This window comes from Acanthisitta chloris, unplaced genomic scaffold (genome assembly GCF_000695815.1).
Source record: "Acanthisitta chloris isolate BGI_N310 unplaced genomic scaffold, ASM69581v1 scaffold22442, whole genome shotgun sequence".
In the NCBI taxonomy this organism is placed as follows: domain Eukaryota; kingdom Metazoa; phylum Chordata; class Aves; order Passeriformes; family Acanthisittidae; genus Acanthisitta; species Acanthisitta chloris.
Window position 1 is genome coordinate 6,491 of NW_008661329.1, and position 16,141 is coordinate 22,631.

Genomic DNA, 16,141 nt, shown 5'->3' on the forward strand with positions numbered 1-16,141 from the left:
TCCTCTGACCTGTTAAATCTTGTCGTTTCTTTGTTTCACTGGGTGGTTCCAAAGTTCCCCACACCTTCCTGCTGTTCTGGAGGCTCATTTTCTTATGCCAATTTGAAAAAATCTGTAAACCAGTAGAATAGCTCAGAGAATAGTGTCCTTGTGAGGGCTGTAAATCCTGCCTTGTATCAGGGCATGTGTTCTGTTGTGGGCAGCTCGTGGTGGTTGTCAATGAGGTTATTCCAGTGCTTTGCCTTACTGTGCTGTGAGAAGAGGATTCAGTATAGATGTGTAATTGTTTCCTCCTGTTTTTGCTTTTGTTTATGTAACATCCCCAGAACTGTTAATTAGCACCTAAATTGTCTTTTTAGATTTCCTCTGATATTTGGAGAAGAGGTGGCAGCCTGTGATAAAGACAAGCAGAGAAACTTTTGGATAGATAAGATCATAAACACACAAGAGCATGTGCATTATCTCCTGAAGTAATTAATTGCTAAAGTCTCCTTTCTGTTCTGCCACACAGAGATGGTTAGCAGTCAGCCTCTCCCCATTGCAGACAGCGGGAAAAGGAAAAAGAAAAAAAGAACCAGAGCCACAGATCATGTCCCTGGGAAGTTTGAAGGTTGGTGACAGCTTATAAGCTTTAAATTGTAATGGTCTGCTTTGCCTCTGCTCTTCTTCCTGGTTTTCTTAGCTAAACATTGCTGTTTCACAAACATTATAAGTTGACACTTCTGTTTTTCTTCATCCCCCATGTTTTGGTCTTTGGTTTCTTTTTTTCCTCTTAGTGGTGAAGTCTGAATCCTATTCATAATCTGTTTTGGTGTGGGATTGGGTGGTTTTGTTCATTGGAGGTTTTGCATGTGTTTGGGTGAGGGATTTTTGTAGGAACAGTGCTGATGTCAAAATGTTTTGATTGAGTAGATATGAGCAGAAATACTGTGAAGCATTGTAAGCAAAATATAGACAAAGCTGGATTGAGGTTTACTCTTAATTTTCTTGGAACTTGCAAGAAGGAAGTGAAAAATGGTGCACAGTTAAGAGTGGCATATCTACCTTAACACTGCATAAATCTGAGGGATGCTCATTAGTTAAGTAGCTCATCTTGATGTTGTTCACTGAAATGCTTTGACTGATGTGTCCTTTCTGCTGGATTTCTTCGGCAGACTTGTACAAGCTGACTGCTGAGCTCCTTGGTGAGGGAGCATATGCTAAAGTTCAGGGTGCTGTCAGCCTCCAAACTGGGAAAGAATATGCAGTGAAAGTAAGTATAGAGGAAAAGCAGGATCACTTCTGTTGGTAATGTGTCTTTTCTGTCCTAGTATCTCAGTGAGAACCTGTAATAGAGTGGGTAATAGCACAACCATTTAGGAAATTTTTGGTGCTTGAAATGAACCTTTTTTACGATTGTTGAAATAACCTGTTGTCTTAAGTATCATGTCCAGAGTGAACCTTGTATCAGCTGCAGATAGAAGTCACAAGTAGTCAATCACTGTGTGATGTTTAGATCTCAGGGTAAGCTTTCCTCTCATGCCCTGATTTGATTGTAGTCCCACCAGTTTTTCTCTCTTCTTACAAAAGAAGAGGCTTAGTCATTATACAGCATAGCCTACCTAATAATGCAAGCTTTTGGGTGCTGCTCTGAGTTCAGAGAGCATCAGCTACTGCTGCCATTCATGTAAAGCTGTTTCTTATGTTTTGACAGAGGTGAATCTTCTGTAATATCATTACATTAAGTATGAGGACTCACAGATTTGTGGTTATCCTGAGTCCCTCATTTATTTACAAACACAAGTAGTAGCAATAGGAAAGCTTTTTAAAAAACATAGGCACAAAATTTTAAGTCCCTTTAAAAATCTAGTTCTATAGATGCTGTAATTTTGTCTGTACTTTGTAAAACTGTTGAGGTTGAAAGTCTGAAATAAACTGTGCATTATGAATTAGATGTGATCAGATACCAAGCCCCATGTAGTACTGGTGAATGGTTGCCTGTTCTGCACCAGAGAACTCAAGGTGTGAAAATATGAAACCAATACTGGATACAGATGGTGGTGATATTTGTGGTAATGTCATGAGCTTTCAATTTATGTAGGAATCATTCAGTATTGGTCTCTGTGGAAAGCCCTTTTTCTTGCCCTCTGTCAGCTTGAGGACTGCGTGAAGGAAGGTGACTTCTGACAGCACACAAGGGCTCTGAGATTTAGTGTATTTTTTCTTTAATACAGTAGGTTCTATTATTGGGTCTCCATAAAGTTTACACTATGAACCAAACTCTCATTTTGGGGTGAATTTGGTACTTTTTCCTTAAATACCTATAATGACAAATCTCTTCTTTTTGACTGTTCTGGTGGCTGATGTGATTCAAGTATATTTTTATTACAACTCAAAAGGATATCCTGCTCTGCACATTGCGGAGTTAAAATGGTGCACGAAGAAGCTTGTGGTAACTGGTCAGTGGCTGTATAACATGTGGGTTTAGTTCCTATCTTCTCTTCCTGTCCTAATTTCTCTTGTCCTTTGAATGCCTTCCAGGACTCTGCTGACACTGCTCTGCTCTGTAAATAAATGTGAGATGAGAAATGAAATAAACAAACAAAGTTGGAGTGTTTCTCTAGGGTGGGCATGCCTGAGATTCAAGCCTTGGAGCAGTTACCTAAGTCCAGAGCCACATGCACAGTTCTGCAGTACTTTTTAAAATACGAGCTCTCTCTCTGTTCACAGATCATTGAAAAAAATGCTGGGCACAGCCGGAGTCGTGTTTTTCGTGAAATAGAAACACTGTACCAGTGTCAGGGTAACAAGTGAGTATAGTCTTTTCTTTGTTTATTTAAAGAATCTTGATGATTTTTTTCAATTTTTTAAGCCTCTTGTGTGTGTGACAAGGTTAGAAGCTTTGTGGTAGTCTCCTTAAAACCAGTTAGTTAATCTAGACTTGACCTGCTCAAAATAAGAATTTCCCCTTCTCTTATCCATGAAATTTAGGGGAACTATTTACAGATTAAAAGTTACATAACTCAATTAGCAGCCAGGTCAGTGTAGCCTGGATGTGCTTCAGTGACGCATGGCTTTTGTCCAAATGAGGAACTAGTATTTTGACACTCTCCCCTGTGATTTCACTATCAGCAAAAGCTAACCTGATACCAGCTGCTGTTGAAAGGAAGTCTTGCCATTCCTTTCCCTCATGTGTGGTTCATCTTCCTCTTTGTGTCAGCCCTTTCTGCTTTTGCACTGGAACTCCTAGGTCAGCCGAAAGCTAATTTAGTTCTCACTTGGATGTATGCTGACTTCATGTAGCCAAAGGATGAAGCAACTTTAAAGCTGCTACTCATGTCTTAAGAGGAGGAAAAGCTGTGCCAGGCACCGGCATCATGCTCTGGGATGAGTTTAAGCCAATTCTGAGACTACTTTTAGATGTCTGTTAATCTAGAATGTGTACAACAGCTGTTACATATATTATAATTGTGCAGCTTATTGAGCCTTATTTTACAAATTCTCAGTATAACATAGCGAGATAATTTAAAAACAAATTTGTTCATCAAAATCTTGGGCTTATGTTGTGCTATGGAGGAACAGATTAAGTCTTTGTTCTCTTGTGAGGTTAAGAGCATGTGGTCATCCAGTACACAGCTGATGAAAGGCTCAAGCTCTCATGTCCACATACAGAATTTGGGTTTTGTGTGTACTATTAATTGTAGAAAATTGTGACTTAGATGTTTGACATTCTCAAGACAACTTGGGGAGTTTGTGCTGCAAAGACTGTACATGACTGACACAGGAGTTAGTCTAAAAATGGCAACTAAGGCACTGGATTTAATATCCTTTTGACAGATGCCTGTCTGCTTTGAGCCCTGTGTGTTTTGCTTTGTGATTTCCAGAGAGAAAGATTGCAAATTTAATATTTTTTTTAAATTCTGCCTACAGCACAGATGCAATGTTCTGAATTATTAAATACAACCTATTACCAGTTATCTTCCTGTCAATTGAGCAGTAGCAGAACTCTCACAATCTTGTCTGATTTTAGTGTTTGATCTGTTTCCCATGCTTAAATTCAGTGTGAGCTGGAAATGTGGTTTTGATGCCATAGGCAACCAAAGCAGCTTGTTTAATTAGAGCTTTCAGTTTTGGTTACTTCTGGCACTTCCTAATTATCCATACTGAAACTTTATTATTGTGTGTACACTCTGTACTTGTTTATTCTATTTCCCTTTTCTTGTTTCTTCTTTTAAAGGAATATTTTGGAGTTAATAGAATTTTTTGAAGATGACGCAAGATACTACCTTGTCTTTGAGAAGCTGCGAGGAGGTACTGTGCAGAAACTGTGCCTCTGTTCATTGAATCCTTTTGGTCCCATTTATCTCAGTGTTTTAAAGTAGAAAGTGAAAAGCTTGTTTTAAATGCTTGAGAATTTCAAGACAAGAAGTAGAGGAAATACTATACAAAGCTAGAAGTTTGATTATTCTTGAGTATTGATGGGTCTGGTCATGCATTTGCAATCCTTTTCTGTAGTTAAGTGATGGAAATGTCAACTCTGTTTAAGTAGAAGGTTTGAAATATAGTAGGTTAGTTATTACCTTAAGGCAAGGGGGGAGACACAGTATGTCAGGTATTATGCATGATCCTAGTACAGCATCCATATACTCCAGTATTTTCCCTTGATGTAGGGTTGACTTTGGTTCCTGACACTCATGGAGCACTGCTATGAAAATCATCTTCATTCTGCCTGAGGTCGCTATAATGGTGAAGCAGTGTTCTTGTGGGTGCTTGAGGGCCCATCAAGTGAACCTGAGTGGTCACTGGGTTCCAGCACACAGCACTCACCTGGGGAATGGGAAGGGTGCATCAAGCACTGTGTGGATTTCCTCACATTTGTCTGCATTGAGTATAATTACAGTACCACTAATTAGTGTGCAAAACCCTGGGTTAAGTGTGGCTGACCCTTCAAAGAGAAACTGAGCTTCTGAAGGTGTATACTTCTATCCATAGAACATCATCTATTGTCTCAGGTCAAGAAGGTTTTCAGTAGCAAACTACATGTGGAAGAAACACAGATTCTTTCTGCATAGATGCAGAACTATTTTTTAAAGAGAAGAATGCGTGTTTTTCTTGAGTAAAAGCTTTTGTTTACCTTCTCTCAAAATTACTGCATCATTTCACTGTGTTTTCCTCTAACACTTTGTCTTAATGCACAGACTTCTTTGACAAATTAGCTGTAATGGGACTTGATTGAGATGCATCTGCATTTGTCTATTTTCTTATCTCCATGTTCTTCCATTAGTTAGCCCTCTTTGGCTGTGAGTCTGTAGTTGTCAGTGTTCCTTCATGGCTGCTACACCTTCTTTGGTCTCTTAATTACTGTTTTTACAGTGGTCAGATAGGACTGGGGCTAGTTTTCTCTTTGAAAAAATCAGTATTTGAAGTGTTAGGTATGTGGGTTTGAAGAAAGAAATAATGGGAATTAGGGGTCAGATCAGCCTCTGATGCACTAGAGATTCTGTTGTGAGTGACACAGCTAGCAAGAATGAGAGCATTAATCTTCAATGCAAGCCTTACTTTAGTAACTCCAGTCTTGGAGACTGATGTTATGCTCCAACACTGTAGGTAGTTTGGGCTTTCCATTTTCAACTTTGCCTTCCTGTAGCTGTAGAGACTGAAGGAGTTCTGCTCCTGTTTTATCTGTGTGTTCAGTTCACTGTGTATGCAGGAGTCCTTGTCCTTGTCTTTGTCTGACAGCATTTTATAATTGAAAGAGTTTGAAGCCAGATTATTATACTGAACTTGCATGACTTAAGAGCCTCATCCTGCTTTTTTTTTCCCCCCTCTAAAATGCATTTTGGGAAGTGCTATATGATGCTTTCTCTCTGAATACTGGAGAGATGGCAACAACTGTGGCAGGAGTGACCTGCTATTCTTTCTTTGTGAGAACTCTCTACGTGGGCTGAATATTAAGTCAGTAGAGTGTGTTTTCATTGATATTGATATAATTCTTATCTGAGAGAGTTTGAACACCAGCTCTACTTAGAAAAGTAATTTGAAATAAACCTGTGGAGTGAAATGAGCACTTCAGGTGGCTCAGTATTGTTTCCTGAAGTGTGGGGATGGAAACACTGAACAACGGTTATTGCTTTCTAAAGGTGCAAAGAACAATTACGCCAGGAAAACCCTTTGAACTCTGTGCCCTTAAGAAATCTGCAGCAAACTAGAAAGTGGTGTTTTTGCCAAGGGAAACTTTCTGTATTTGAAATCTAATAACCTGGTCCAAAGTGGCCTTCTTCCACCCATCTGAGACATATCTGAGGAGTCTTTTGTCCATCTCTCTTCTTTTTGACTGTCCTTCCTGTTCCCTCTCTGAGTCATTGCTGTGGAGCAGTGACAGCAGCACTGATGGTATAAGAATAGGAATTTCCCAATGGGAGATTTCCTTCCACATCAAGAACCAAATAATAAAAATTAAGTCACCTGAGACAGAAAATGTTTAGTGCACTGGGGCTAATAACAAATAGCAGTACCTTCTTGGATGTCTCTGCCTGATTACTTTTATAAGTATACCTCTCTGAGTAGGAAAACGGAAGGCAGTAGTAAGGCTATTTAGGGGGCTTGAATCTCTGTGGACTACATGTAATTGAGTTTTTAAAGATGTTTTTAATCTGAGCAGATTGATTGAATTCATTTAAAGAAGATAAGGAATCAAATTTCCCTTTTTTCTTTTTTAAAGGGATACCAGTGGGGCTCTGCCTGCAAGCTACCAGCCCTTCAGTAGGTTCCAGTTAGAGAGGTCTTTTGTCAGATTTCATGTCAGTGAGAATTGTAATGTGTATTTAAAGGGGAAATCTCTTTTGGCTTTGATGGTGTTGACACACACACACACACAAATATATTCTTGACTTTCAGTGCAGGGTTTCAATGGTGACATTCTACAAAATGAGGAGAGTTTGTTCAATCATGACTACCTGTGACCTGAGGGAGGTTGGGTTTTGCTGTAGTGCTATGTACATCCTTAGCTGATGTTTGAGTTTTACTAGTGCTATTAGCAAGTTTCTACTGTTCACAGTGTGTGGAAAACAGGCCAGTTGTGTGCTGGGGCAGTAAAAAGTGATTGCTATTCGTGCTGTGCTTAAACTAGAGCTGCACAGTTTGAAAATTATGTTCTAGCACACTTGAGTATTGAAGCTGCTCAGTTACACCTTTTTCTTTTTGGTCATTCCCCTCTTTGGTCCACAGAACTTGCCTGCTGTGAAAGGCTGTTAGGAAAAATGAGAAATGAGGTTATGGATTCATGACACTTGGAACTAGTTCATCACATCATTATTTTCTGGGGCTCCTTTCATCCGAGAACATGGGATTGTGACACTTCAGTGTCTGTCTCGTAAACATACTAGGATGGAGTATTAGTTGCAAATAACTTTTCTAAATGACTTCTGGCCCTGTTCACACTGAGATCAGCTCTCCCTTTATGGCAGACTAGTAGTGGCTATTGCATTTTTGTCTGTGTATTGGCAAAGCCTTTTCTCAGCCTGGACAGCTTTCTTACTGAGGTTTTCCCTTTCACCTGGTACTCTGACAGGTTCAATCCTGGCCCATATACAAAAGAGGAAGCACTTCAATGAACGAGAAGCTAGCAAAGTGGTGAGAGATATTGCCTCTGCTCTGGATTTTCTTCATACTAAAGGTAAGTGCAAGCTGTTTCCACCTTTACTAGCTGATGTTGTACACTTAGGTCATGAAGCACATTAATCTGTAAGTAGTTTGCCTTTGCTAGCATTTCTGTTTACAGCAATATGAGATGACTTAAGCTGTTTTCCTCTGTAATGCTATTTTAATAATGTGATATTCTAAGTAATCAGCTGTGTTAAGATGCTATAGCCTTTTCAAGAAGAAAAGTTAAATCTGCATCCAGGGAGAATTAACAGTAGGGTTGAGTCTGTTTGCTTAGTCTTGTTACCTAAGCCACCATGTAAAGGTTACTCAAAAGGGAGCTAATATTGTTTTTAATTTCCTCCTCTTTCAGGTCTACACAGACACTTTTCTGTATTTATTCAGAATTTGTGTTGGTTACAAGACCCATTTGTTTGCAGTAGCTTTTGCTCTCCACATTTAAGTCCTCCATTGTTAAATTGAGAGACCTACAGTGAGCCATAGCCCTTGTTTGAAGGTGTCCTTGTTTCATTTGGAATCTGCTGAGATTTAAAAGCAATTCTGTTTGTAGAGGTTTTTTATGTTAATGTGTTCTGCTGCTTTTTCTACTTGGGAGTACTTGTGTTTGATTTCAAAGTTCCTGTGCATTGTGCTCATCCCAGAGTACATGTTCATGTTGAGTGTGATGGATACCTTTAGAGTCTTTCCTATGTCATGATTATCAGTCCTTGCAGCTTCAGTTAATGTTACAGCGACTACCTCTGCATAGTATGGCATGTAACTGGAGGCTATGTTTATTGGTTATTTATTTTGATAAATTTTTCTCTTCCTTTATTCTGCCATTCTGATTAGCCACGTAGATCTCAGCAGTTCTACGTTTGCTGCCTAAGTTGTTTAGTAACTGGGCCCAGTTCAAAAAGTGTTCAGTTGCAGTCTGTACTTGTCAGGACTGCTCATATGCTTGAGTTGCACTTACAGGCCTGGCACCTCGATAGGCTGAACCCATTAAAAAGGAAAGTGTAGCAATGCATAGGGAATAAAGTGGTAAACCTCAGGAATATGGATCTTGTCACATGTTGTGACTGTTAGGAGAAGTTAATTTGAATGTGGAAACATACTTAGTTTGGATTAAGATTCTCTAATCTTAATAGCATGTACTAGCAATCTTCATAGCCTGTCTGTGTGGTAACTCAGGTTCAAGCCTTCAGAGAAAGTACTCTTTGAATACTTTGAATGCCTTTAGAAGATTTTGACTTTGAGATATGGGGCAGATAAGGAATGGGAAACTTAGGCTGAGCATGTGGAGAGATTCTTATTTGATGTTTTAGGGCTATAACAGCTGGAAGTCTAGGTACTCTGTTCAAGGAAGTTTAACATGAACTCATCTAATAATTTCTGTAGTTCTCTCTGAGCTTTTAGTTTTAATTCCCCTTTTCCTAAACAAGAGGAGAGTGATTCATTCAAATGGCTGTAGAGCAGCAGTCTGCTTGCTTGTTGTTTGCTGTGAACTGGGACAATGGGAACACTGCTTGCAGCATCATGGCTGTGGCTAAAGCTACATCCCCTTTCATTTTATTGTTCTCTTTATGGTTCTTCCGTGTGACATTAAAATAATTAGTAAGTAGCATACAGAACACTAAAGTAAACAGGAAATTAAAGCAGTTTTATTGCACAGCTTAATGGTGAAGTGCTATAGCTAAATGCTTGAAAAAAAATTTGAATGAGGACAGCTAATTCTTTTGCCAGGAGTAGTTTAAAACTCAGCTGGATGATAATACAACCTTACACCCACTTGGGATGTGTGTGCTTTATTGCAAATAATCCACTGGAGGATTGTTTAAAGGCAGTTGTTTTCTCAGCACTGTGTGCAACCACAAAATAAGATGTTACATAATCAGACATTGGAATTCAAATAGTACAAAAAGATGCTGTTGGGTTTCCCATGGCAAGGCAAGCCAACTCTTCGGAGTTTTGTCAGCATTTGCTGTAAATGTTAGCACAGGCCATCTTGCTGGATTCTTTATGCCAACTTCTGTGCATGAGCAATGTGGACTGTGTCATTATGAGCTCTGATTCCTTTAGGTCAGTGCTATCCTGTTATGTTATATTTTAAGTCATGTCTTGTGGAGTGTGCTGAACAAAAGATGTTAAAATCTCCCTTACCTAGGGTTCAGTAGGATTTTCTTTCTCATCCTCTGAAGTAGTATCAGGTGTGCTTAGAGTGTAATTTTTTTAATCATGGCTAGAGTACAGTTAAATTACAGCCAAGCTCCTCATTTGATTTGATTTTTTGCCTCTCATTTTCTGCCTTGCCATTGAATTTGATCATATTAAATGGAGAACTTCCAGAATTTGTGTGTTTAGGCATTTGAAGAGCTGCTTTGGCAATGCAGAACCACCTTTGCATATGAATTCCAGGAATAACTTTGTGCTTCCCTGTTAGGTTTGCCTATTCTTATAGCAGTTGAATGAAGAAACCCTTTGTTTGTTTTTCTTTTGCTTTTCTTCTGCATCTCCAACTGAACCTGTAATTTTTCTTTTGCTTCAGCAATGAGTATGTGGCTCAAAGGGATATTTTTGCCTGGAAACTCAGGGCTTTTTGTGGAGGAGAGTGTCTCAAGTGTTCTCTGTGCTGGTAGGAGTTCAGCAAACCACCAATTGGTTCATCTGGAAAGAAGGACCTTACTGTAAAAGGCACAAAAATCTTTTGATTAAACTATGTAAACAAATAAACTTTCCTATCAGTCAGTCATCTTAATAAGCTGGTTGTAATTAACTTAATCAATTTAGGCCAAGCCAAAATTTTCTGGTGTTAGGTGGTTCTTACTTACGTGACAGACTCTTATGTACAGTAAAGGATGATAAAGGTATAGCAGGGTGCAACAGTTACTTCTAACAGATACACTTTAAAATAAAATTATTACATTAAAGGGGGGAGTGTTTAACACACTCAGGCCTGGAATATTTCCTAGGTCACCTTGTAATACAGAGAAGCTATAGGAAATAAACTGGGAGAGTATCCTCTCTAATGAACATTTGAACTCTCTGTTTAGGTATTGCTCACAGGGATCTGAAGCCTGAAAACATCCTGTGTGAATCTCCAGAAAAGGTGCTGCTCTGGTCTCGTAACCTTCTGAACTGTATTTTTTTGAACTTGGTTTCCAAAACCAGTGCTTGTCTTTTCTGTTCTTGAAAACTTTTGAACCCAGTAGTGAACTTCAACAAAATTTAATAGAACTGAAGTTTAAAAGAGAGTAAATTCTTTGAGCTGTGGAAATATGAACATCTGGCTGAGAGATAAAAGGCCGACTGACCATAGAGAGGGCATGGCAATTACAACCCAGCACCTTATCTCTTCTGAGCCAGTACCCAGATGGACAGACAACATTTACAGGCCAGCTGGTCACATTATGTGACCAGTTCCCAAACTTCCCTGATGTGTACTGGCACTTGCCTAACCAGATAAAAAAATAATGTGACAGGATCAGATGCTGGTGTTGTGGGGCAGCTGGGGCAGAGGAGGTGAAGGCACAGAGCAGAAGATGGCTGTAAGAGACTGGGGTTTCACTAGCTACTTATGTTCTGTCCTGGGGTATTCCACTTCATAAGTGTATGTATTCATATATATTGCATTAATCCCAGCCTTCCTGACCTTTTTGTATTTTGTCTTTGTTTTTAGATATCACCAGTAAAAATATGTGACTTTGATCTCGGTAGCGGAGTGAAGCTGAACAGTGCCTGTACTCCCATAACCACTCCCGAACTAACGACCCCGGTGAGAGACCTATTGTGGCTTTGTGCTTTTTTTGTGCTACCATAAACCATTTTCTCTTATCTCCAGAAAGCTTCTCAAGGGCTTACTGCCACTACACCCAGTGGTGGATAGTTTGTTTCAAATGAGTGTGTGTATGATAAGTACTGTCTTGGTTTCCCAGTCATAGAACGAATATATGAAAGCACAGGAGCTTAGCGTGTTAATTCTCCTGTTGGCTAGCAAGTGACACATTGGTCCTGCTCATCTCTTGCACAGTCAAATGAGGAAGCTTTTCGTGCACTTTTTTTTGGGTGCTTATGGACAGTTCGAACCTTAGTTTTGTGTTCATTTCCCCATGTTTGGGTTCTGTAACTAAGTCCCATGAGCTAAGGGGAGTGCAAGCTTTGTAATCAGCATGTGGCTTTATAATACACATTAGTTTGAGAAGTTGCAGTCCTATGCTTTTGGCATTACTGTGAAAGAAAAACCTGACAGTGTTGCAGGACTCTTACAGAAATCACCTCCAGTGATATACTTTTTTACTTTCTGAAAAGCCTGATAACTAATGGATAACATTTAAAAACCTGAAAGATGTAAATTAATGCTTTGACCTTGTCTTAAGTGATCGTAGAGTCATATGGAGCACCTTATGATGCTGTTAAAGGCAATAAGGACTCCTTTGCTTCTATTAAGTCTTTGTTCTCCTTACACCTGAAATATGCTAATTTTCTCTCATGCAGTATGCTCACAAAATGTTCAAAGCTCTTGGCAATTCCTTGACAGGAATGCATCAATTGGGATTTGGCATAGCAAAATCAGACCTGCAGTGAAAGCCAGCAGTAATCTTCAGTAGCCCCTGATGGCTGATTCTGTTTTTAGACCAACCCACTTGGTATAAAGTGAGGAAAATGATAAATGCAAAGCTTGTTTTGATGTGACTTTCCCTTTGAAAACTTGCTTGAATTTGGTTTCCCAGTGTGGGTCTGCAGAATACATGGCACCCGAAGTCGTCGAAGTCTTCATGGAGGAGGCTACATTCTATGATAAGCGATGTGACCTGTGGAGCCTGGGAGTGATTCTGTACATCATGCTCAGTGGTTACCCCCCGTTTGTGGGCAACTGTGGCACAGACTGTGGCTGGGACAGAGGAGAAGTCTGCAGAGTTTGCCAGGTGAACGTGCATGTCCTGGGCATATGGGGAGGGCATAGTTTGCCCTTGAGCTTAGGGTGTAAGACTTGCCATAATGTCAGCAGTGGAGAGCTGTGTCTGTGACCCAGGCAGTTATTTGGGAGGATCATTTGTCACTGAGAATTAAGGGTGGTAATATAGAAGTTGAGTGATACCACTTTCTAAAGTAAGGTTGGGCAACTGCCTTTCTTCCTGTTGTAAGACCTCTAGAGTTTCTCCTCGTCCTCTCCCCAGCCCTGCAATCTTCCTGTGTTCTGTGAATCTTAATCTGGTTTATGGTCATTGCTGCAGTTCCTCAGATACAAGTTGAGCCTTATGAGAGTCACCATGCAGGGTCTGAATTTATTCCTTCTGAAAACGGAGTACTTTAGCTGCCCTGGTGTGAGTGGGAGGGGAAGGTGTTTTCAGCAGACAATGTACCATGTCCATCTGAGGATGCACTGAATCACTCTCCATTGATGCCTGTCACTCTCCATGGCTGCCCAAGGAGACTGAGTGGCTTCGTTTGTCACCCTCCACATTAGGCGAATAGAAGTGAGTGAGAGGAGTCTCACCTGAGAAGTCTTTTGGTTGCACTGCATTTCAATTTAAGAAATTTTCCTTTACTAGAACAAGCTTTTTGAGAGCATTCAGGAAGGCAAGTATGAGTTTCCTGACAAGGACTGGTCACATATATCCTCTGAGGCCAAAGATCTCATCTCAAAGCTGCTGGTTTGTGACGCCAAAGAACGACTTAGTGCTGCTCAAGTTTTGCAACATTCGTGGGTTCAAGGAGTATGTATCCCCCTTTATGTTTTTCTAAGGGTTGTTATTCTTTCAGAATGACAAGCAAGCTGTTCCATGTCTCTGAACTTTTAATAGTCATTGTGTTTTAGTGCTCTCATCTTGATTAATTAAATGATACACAGCAGCTTTGGTTTTTTCTGTATGGTAAATATTTGGATGAATCTGTCAACCTTTAAGTGTTTGGTTTGGGTTTTTTAATAATTGCTTTGTGCATTTTAAATAGCTTTCTTGTGCATACCAAGCAGTGCAGTACACAAATTACTGTGGTACTCTTTAGTGCAGTAATGCAGAATGCTGGTAGATATGGTTTTAAAAGAACAGCAGTGTCCTCTTTTGCTATAGTTCCCAGGTCAGGAATGAAGGAATGGACCCTCAGGAGAGATTCCAAAGCTGTAGTCTTGTACCTGCAAGCAGTGAAATATCCTTGTGAGAGGAGACAGATTATGAAATATGTTTTGTAAAAAAACAATGATTTGTAAACCTGCAGTGAATTAGTTCATGGGCCATATCTGTTTTAAAGACTTGGGGGAGTCACCTGGTTTTTGTCACTCACTTGGGAAAGCTTGGTTCCCAGCTGCTCATCTGTAACCAACTTTTCTTAACTGCTTCTTCTAGCAGGCTCCTGAAAGGGGATTGCCCACTCCTCAAGTTCTTCAAAGGTAAGATCTTTTTTTTTTCCCCCTGATTGTCTGTAAACTTGGCAAGAATTATTACTGAACGAATGTGTGAGAGAGAGAGAGGAGGTGACAAATGAGGGGGTAAGATCCCTGTTGATCTTGTTGAGAGTGGAACTTTGTAAACAAGCAACACTAACTTTGTTAAGAGCATCAGAAATATTAAAGCTCTGTTTTTTCTTAGGATCTAATCTTGTTTGTTTGTTGGAAAAGCATTAGAGTGGATTCCTGTGGTGTTCTTAGACAAGACATAATGATGGTTTTGGCAGTTTGCTGCCCAGGAGGGGGAGAAGGAGGCATAAAGGCATGTGCTATCCAGAGACTACTTTCTGATGAGTGAATAATCATCATAAACATACATTCAGATCTGAATTTCGTTGTAGTTGGTGGTAATCACAGTATCAATTTAACTGTGAGATGGGCAAGCCTCATTTGAAGTGATTTGATGGCAGATTCTGTATGTCAGAGCCTGAGTCACCCATCTCTGTTTCTATTTCCATGTCTGCCACTGGTAATTCCCATCAGAAATGTATTTCCTTAAGCTAGAGCTGCGATTTTAGTGGGACTGCAGTTCTCTGAAGAAAGACAACAGTATTGCCCCATCAGCCCATCCCCTGTGGTAACATGTGAAAATTAAGCACAACATCTCAAGTGGCTTCCCAGGTTTACATTGTAAGTCCTTGGCAGAACAAGGACTAGACCTATGACTATTTCCAGAATCCAAAGTGGTTTTGTCATGCATTACTGATCCTCTCAGTGAGGATAGATGCAAACTGGTCATTTTGCCTGCTGTGGCTGATATTTTTATAGGAGAAATAAATGTGGTTGGAATTTAATATTCTGCTGTGAGGGTAACTGGGTAGAGTGACTGTGTCTGTGTTGTACCTGCTTTCTCCTTTTCCCTTGACAGGAACAGTAGCACAAAAGACCTGACCCTGTTTGCTGCTGAGGCTATAGCCCTGAACCGCCAGCTGTCCCAGCACGAGAGCGAGCTGAGCGTGGAGCAGGAGAGCATTGCCCGTGCTGTGTGCTCCATGAAGCTCTCCCCTCCGTCCAAGTCACGCCTCGCCAAGCGCAGAGCGATGGCACACGCCACCAAAAACAGTGACTTTCAGCCAGTTCCTCATAAAGCCTTTTAAACTTCTTTCCTGCTATGGGTGGCAAGATCAGCCTGTGTTCTTATTTGGATTTTCAGTACTGATAAAAGCTTCTCTGCTTCTGACACTTTGATTAGAAGCTTGCTCTTGTGATGTGACTTGTAACTTTAAGGGGACAGCTTTTTATGGGAATGTTTTTTGCCTGTCAGTTTTTGTGCATTAAGATAATTTAACTGATGTTTTTAAACTGCAGAAGATGGGTTTGCTGCTGTATTATCCGAGGTGATAAATCACTAAAGTTTTCCTCATTTTCTTCTTAGCAGAGCACGCTTTAAAATGTGAACTTGAAAACATCAGGGAACAAATAGGCTTTGCCTAGCAGAGCATCAAGTCTCTCCCTGCCAATGGCTGCTCTCCTTGATGGCACATCGTGAAGGTGCTGCTGTTAGTGTCAGCAGCAGGGACTGTTATCAACCAACAGTGCCCTTCTCTTTCTGTAGACTCAGGAAACAAAAAGGTGATGACTGGGTAGATCTGTCTCCATTACCTTCACTGGGCATCAGTTGAATGAGGATGATACTGTAAAGGTGCAAGGATGGCTCAGGCTTTTAGAGGTGAAGAGGACTGGGTGGCTCTTTTTTAATCCTGTTGATAGTTTGTGTGTCAGCAGGTCGGGTGGAAGCTGGGAGGGTGTTTTTAATTTGACAGCTCTTTGTTCTTTAAAATGTACTCCATACCATCTCTTTTTTAATTTGAGTTTTATGTCCATTATGTCCCCTTCAAACAGTTACATGCTTAAATCTGATAACCACAGTATAACAGACTGTTTATGTAACAGCTTGTATTTACTGTTGGATGGTTTTTTAATATTAATGTCAGGGGTTTATTTTATTAATGCTATCCTTGGTTATAGCTTTCTTTCTGTAGACTTGTATTACATTGTGATCTTTTGTGTGTCCTACCTGCATTTCCTAATGTGAATGGACAGAGTTCAGTGAATTTTGGTGTGTGAATAATGCAG

The 16,141-nt window shown here is 40.1% G+C and overlaps 1 protein-coding gene across 1 annotated transcript; it reads left to right on the top strand.

Moving 5' to 3' along the window:
• Nucleotides 1–513: 513 nt before the first annotated feature.
• On the top strand, nt 514–15,162 carry MKNK1 (MAP kinase interacting serine/threonine kinase 1). The gene is made up of 11 exons (XM_009070200.1): nt 514–610; nt 1,155–1,252; nt 2,710–2,789; nt 4,217–4,290; nt 7,550–7,654; nt 10,674–10,729; nt 11,300–11,395; nt 12,351–12,545; nt 13,173–13,337; nt 13,965–14,008; nt 14,934–15,162. Exons 1-11 carry the CDS (start codon nt 514–516, stop codon nt 15,160–15,162), a joined length of 1,239 nt encoding a protein of 412 aa, XP_009068448.1.
• The last annotated feature ends 979 nt before the right edge of the window (nt 15,163–16,141 follow it).

What these genes read in the sequence shown, in the direction of transcription:
- MKNK1 (XM_009070200.1), top strand. Translation starts at nt 514, where the DNA reads ATGGTTAGCAGTCAGCCTCTCCCCATTGCAGACAGCGGGAAAAGGAAA. An exon ending in CTTTGAGAAGCTGCGAGGAG is followed by an intron (nt 4,291 to 7,549) that starts GTACTGTGCAGA and finishes GTACTCTGACAG; the next exon opens with GTTCAATCCTGGCCCATATA. An exon ending in CTCCCGAACTAACGACCCCG is followed by an intron (nt 11,396 to 12,350) that starts GTGAGAGACCTA and finishes TTGGTTTCCCAG; the next exon opens with TGTGGGTCTGCAGAATACAT.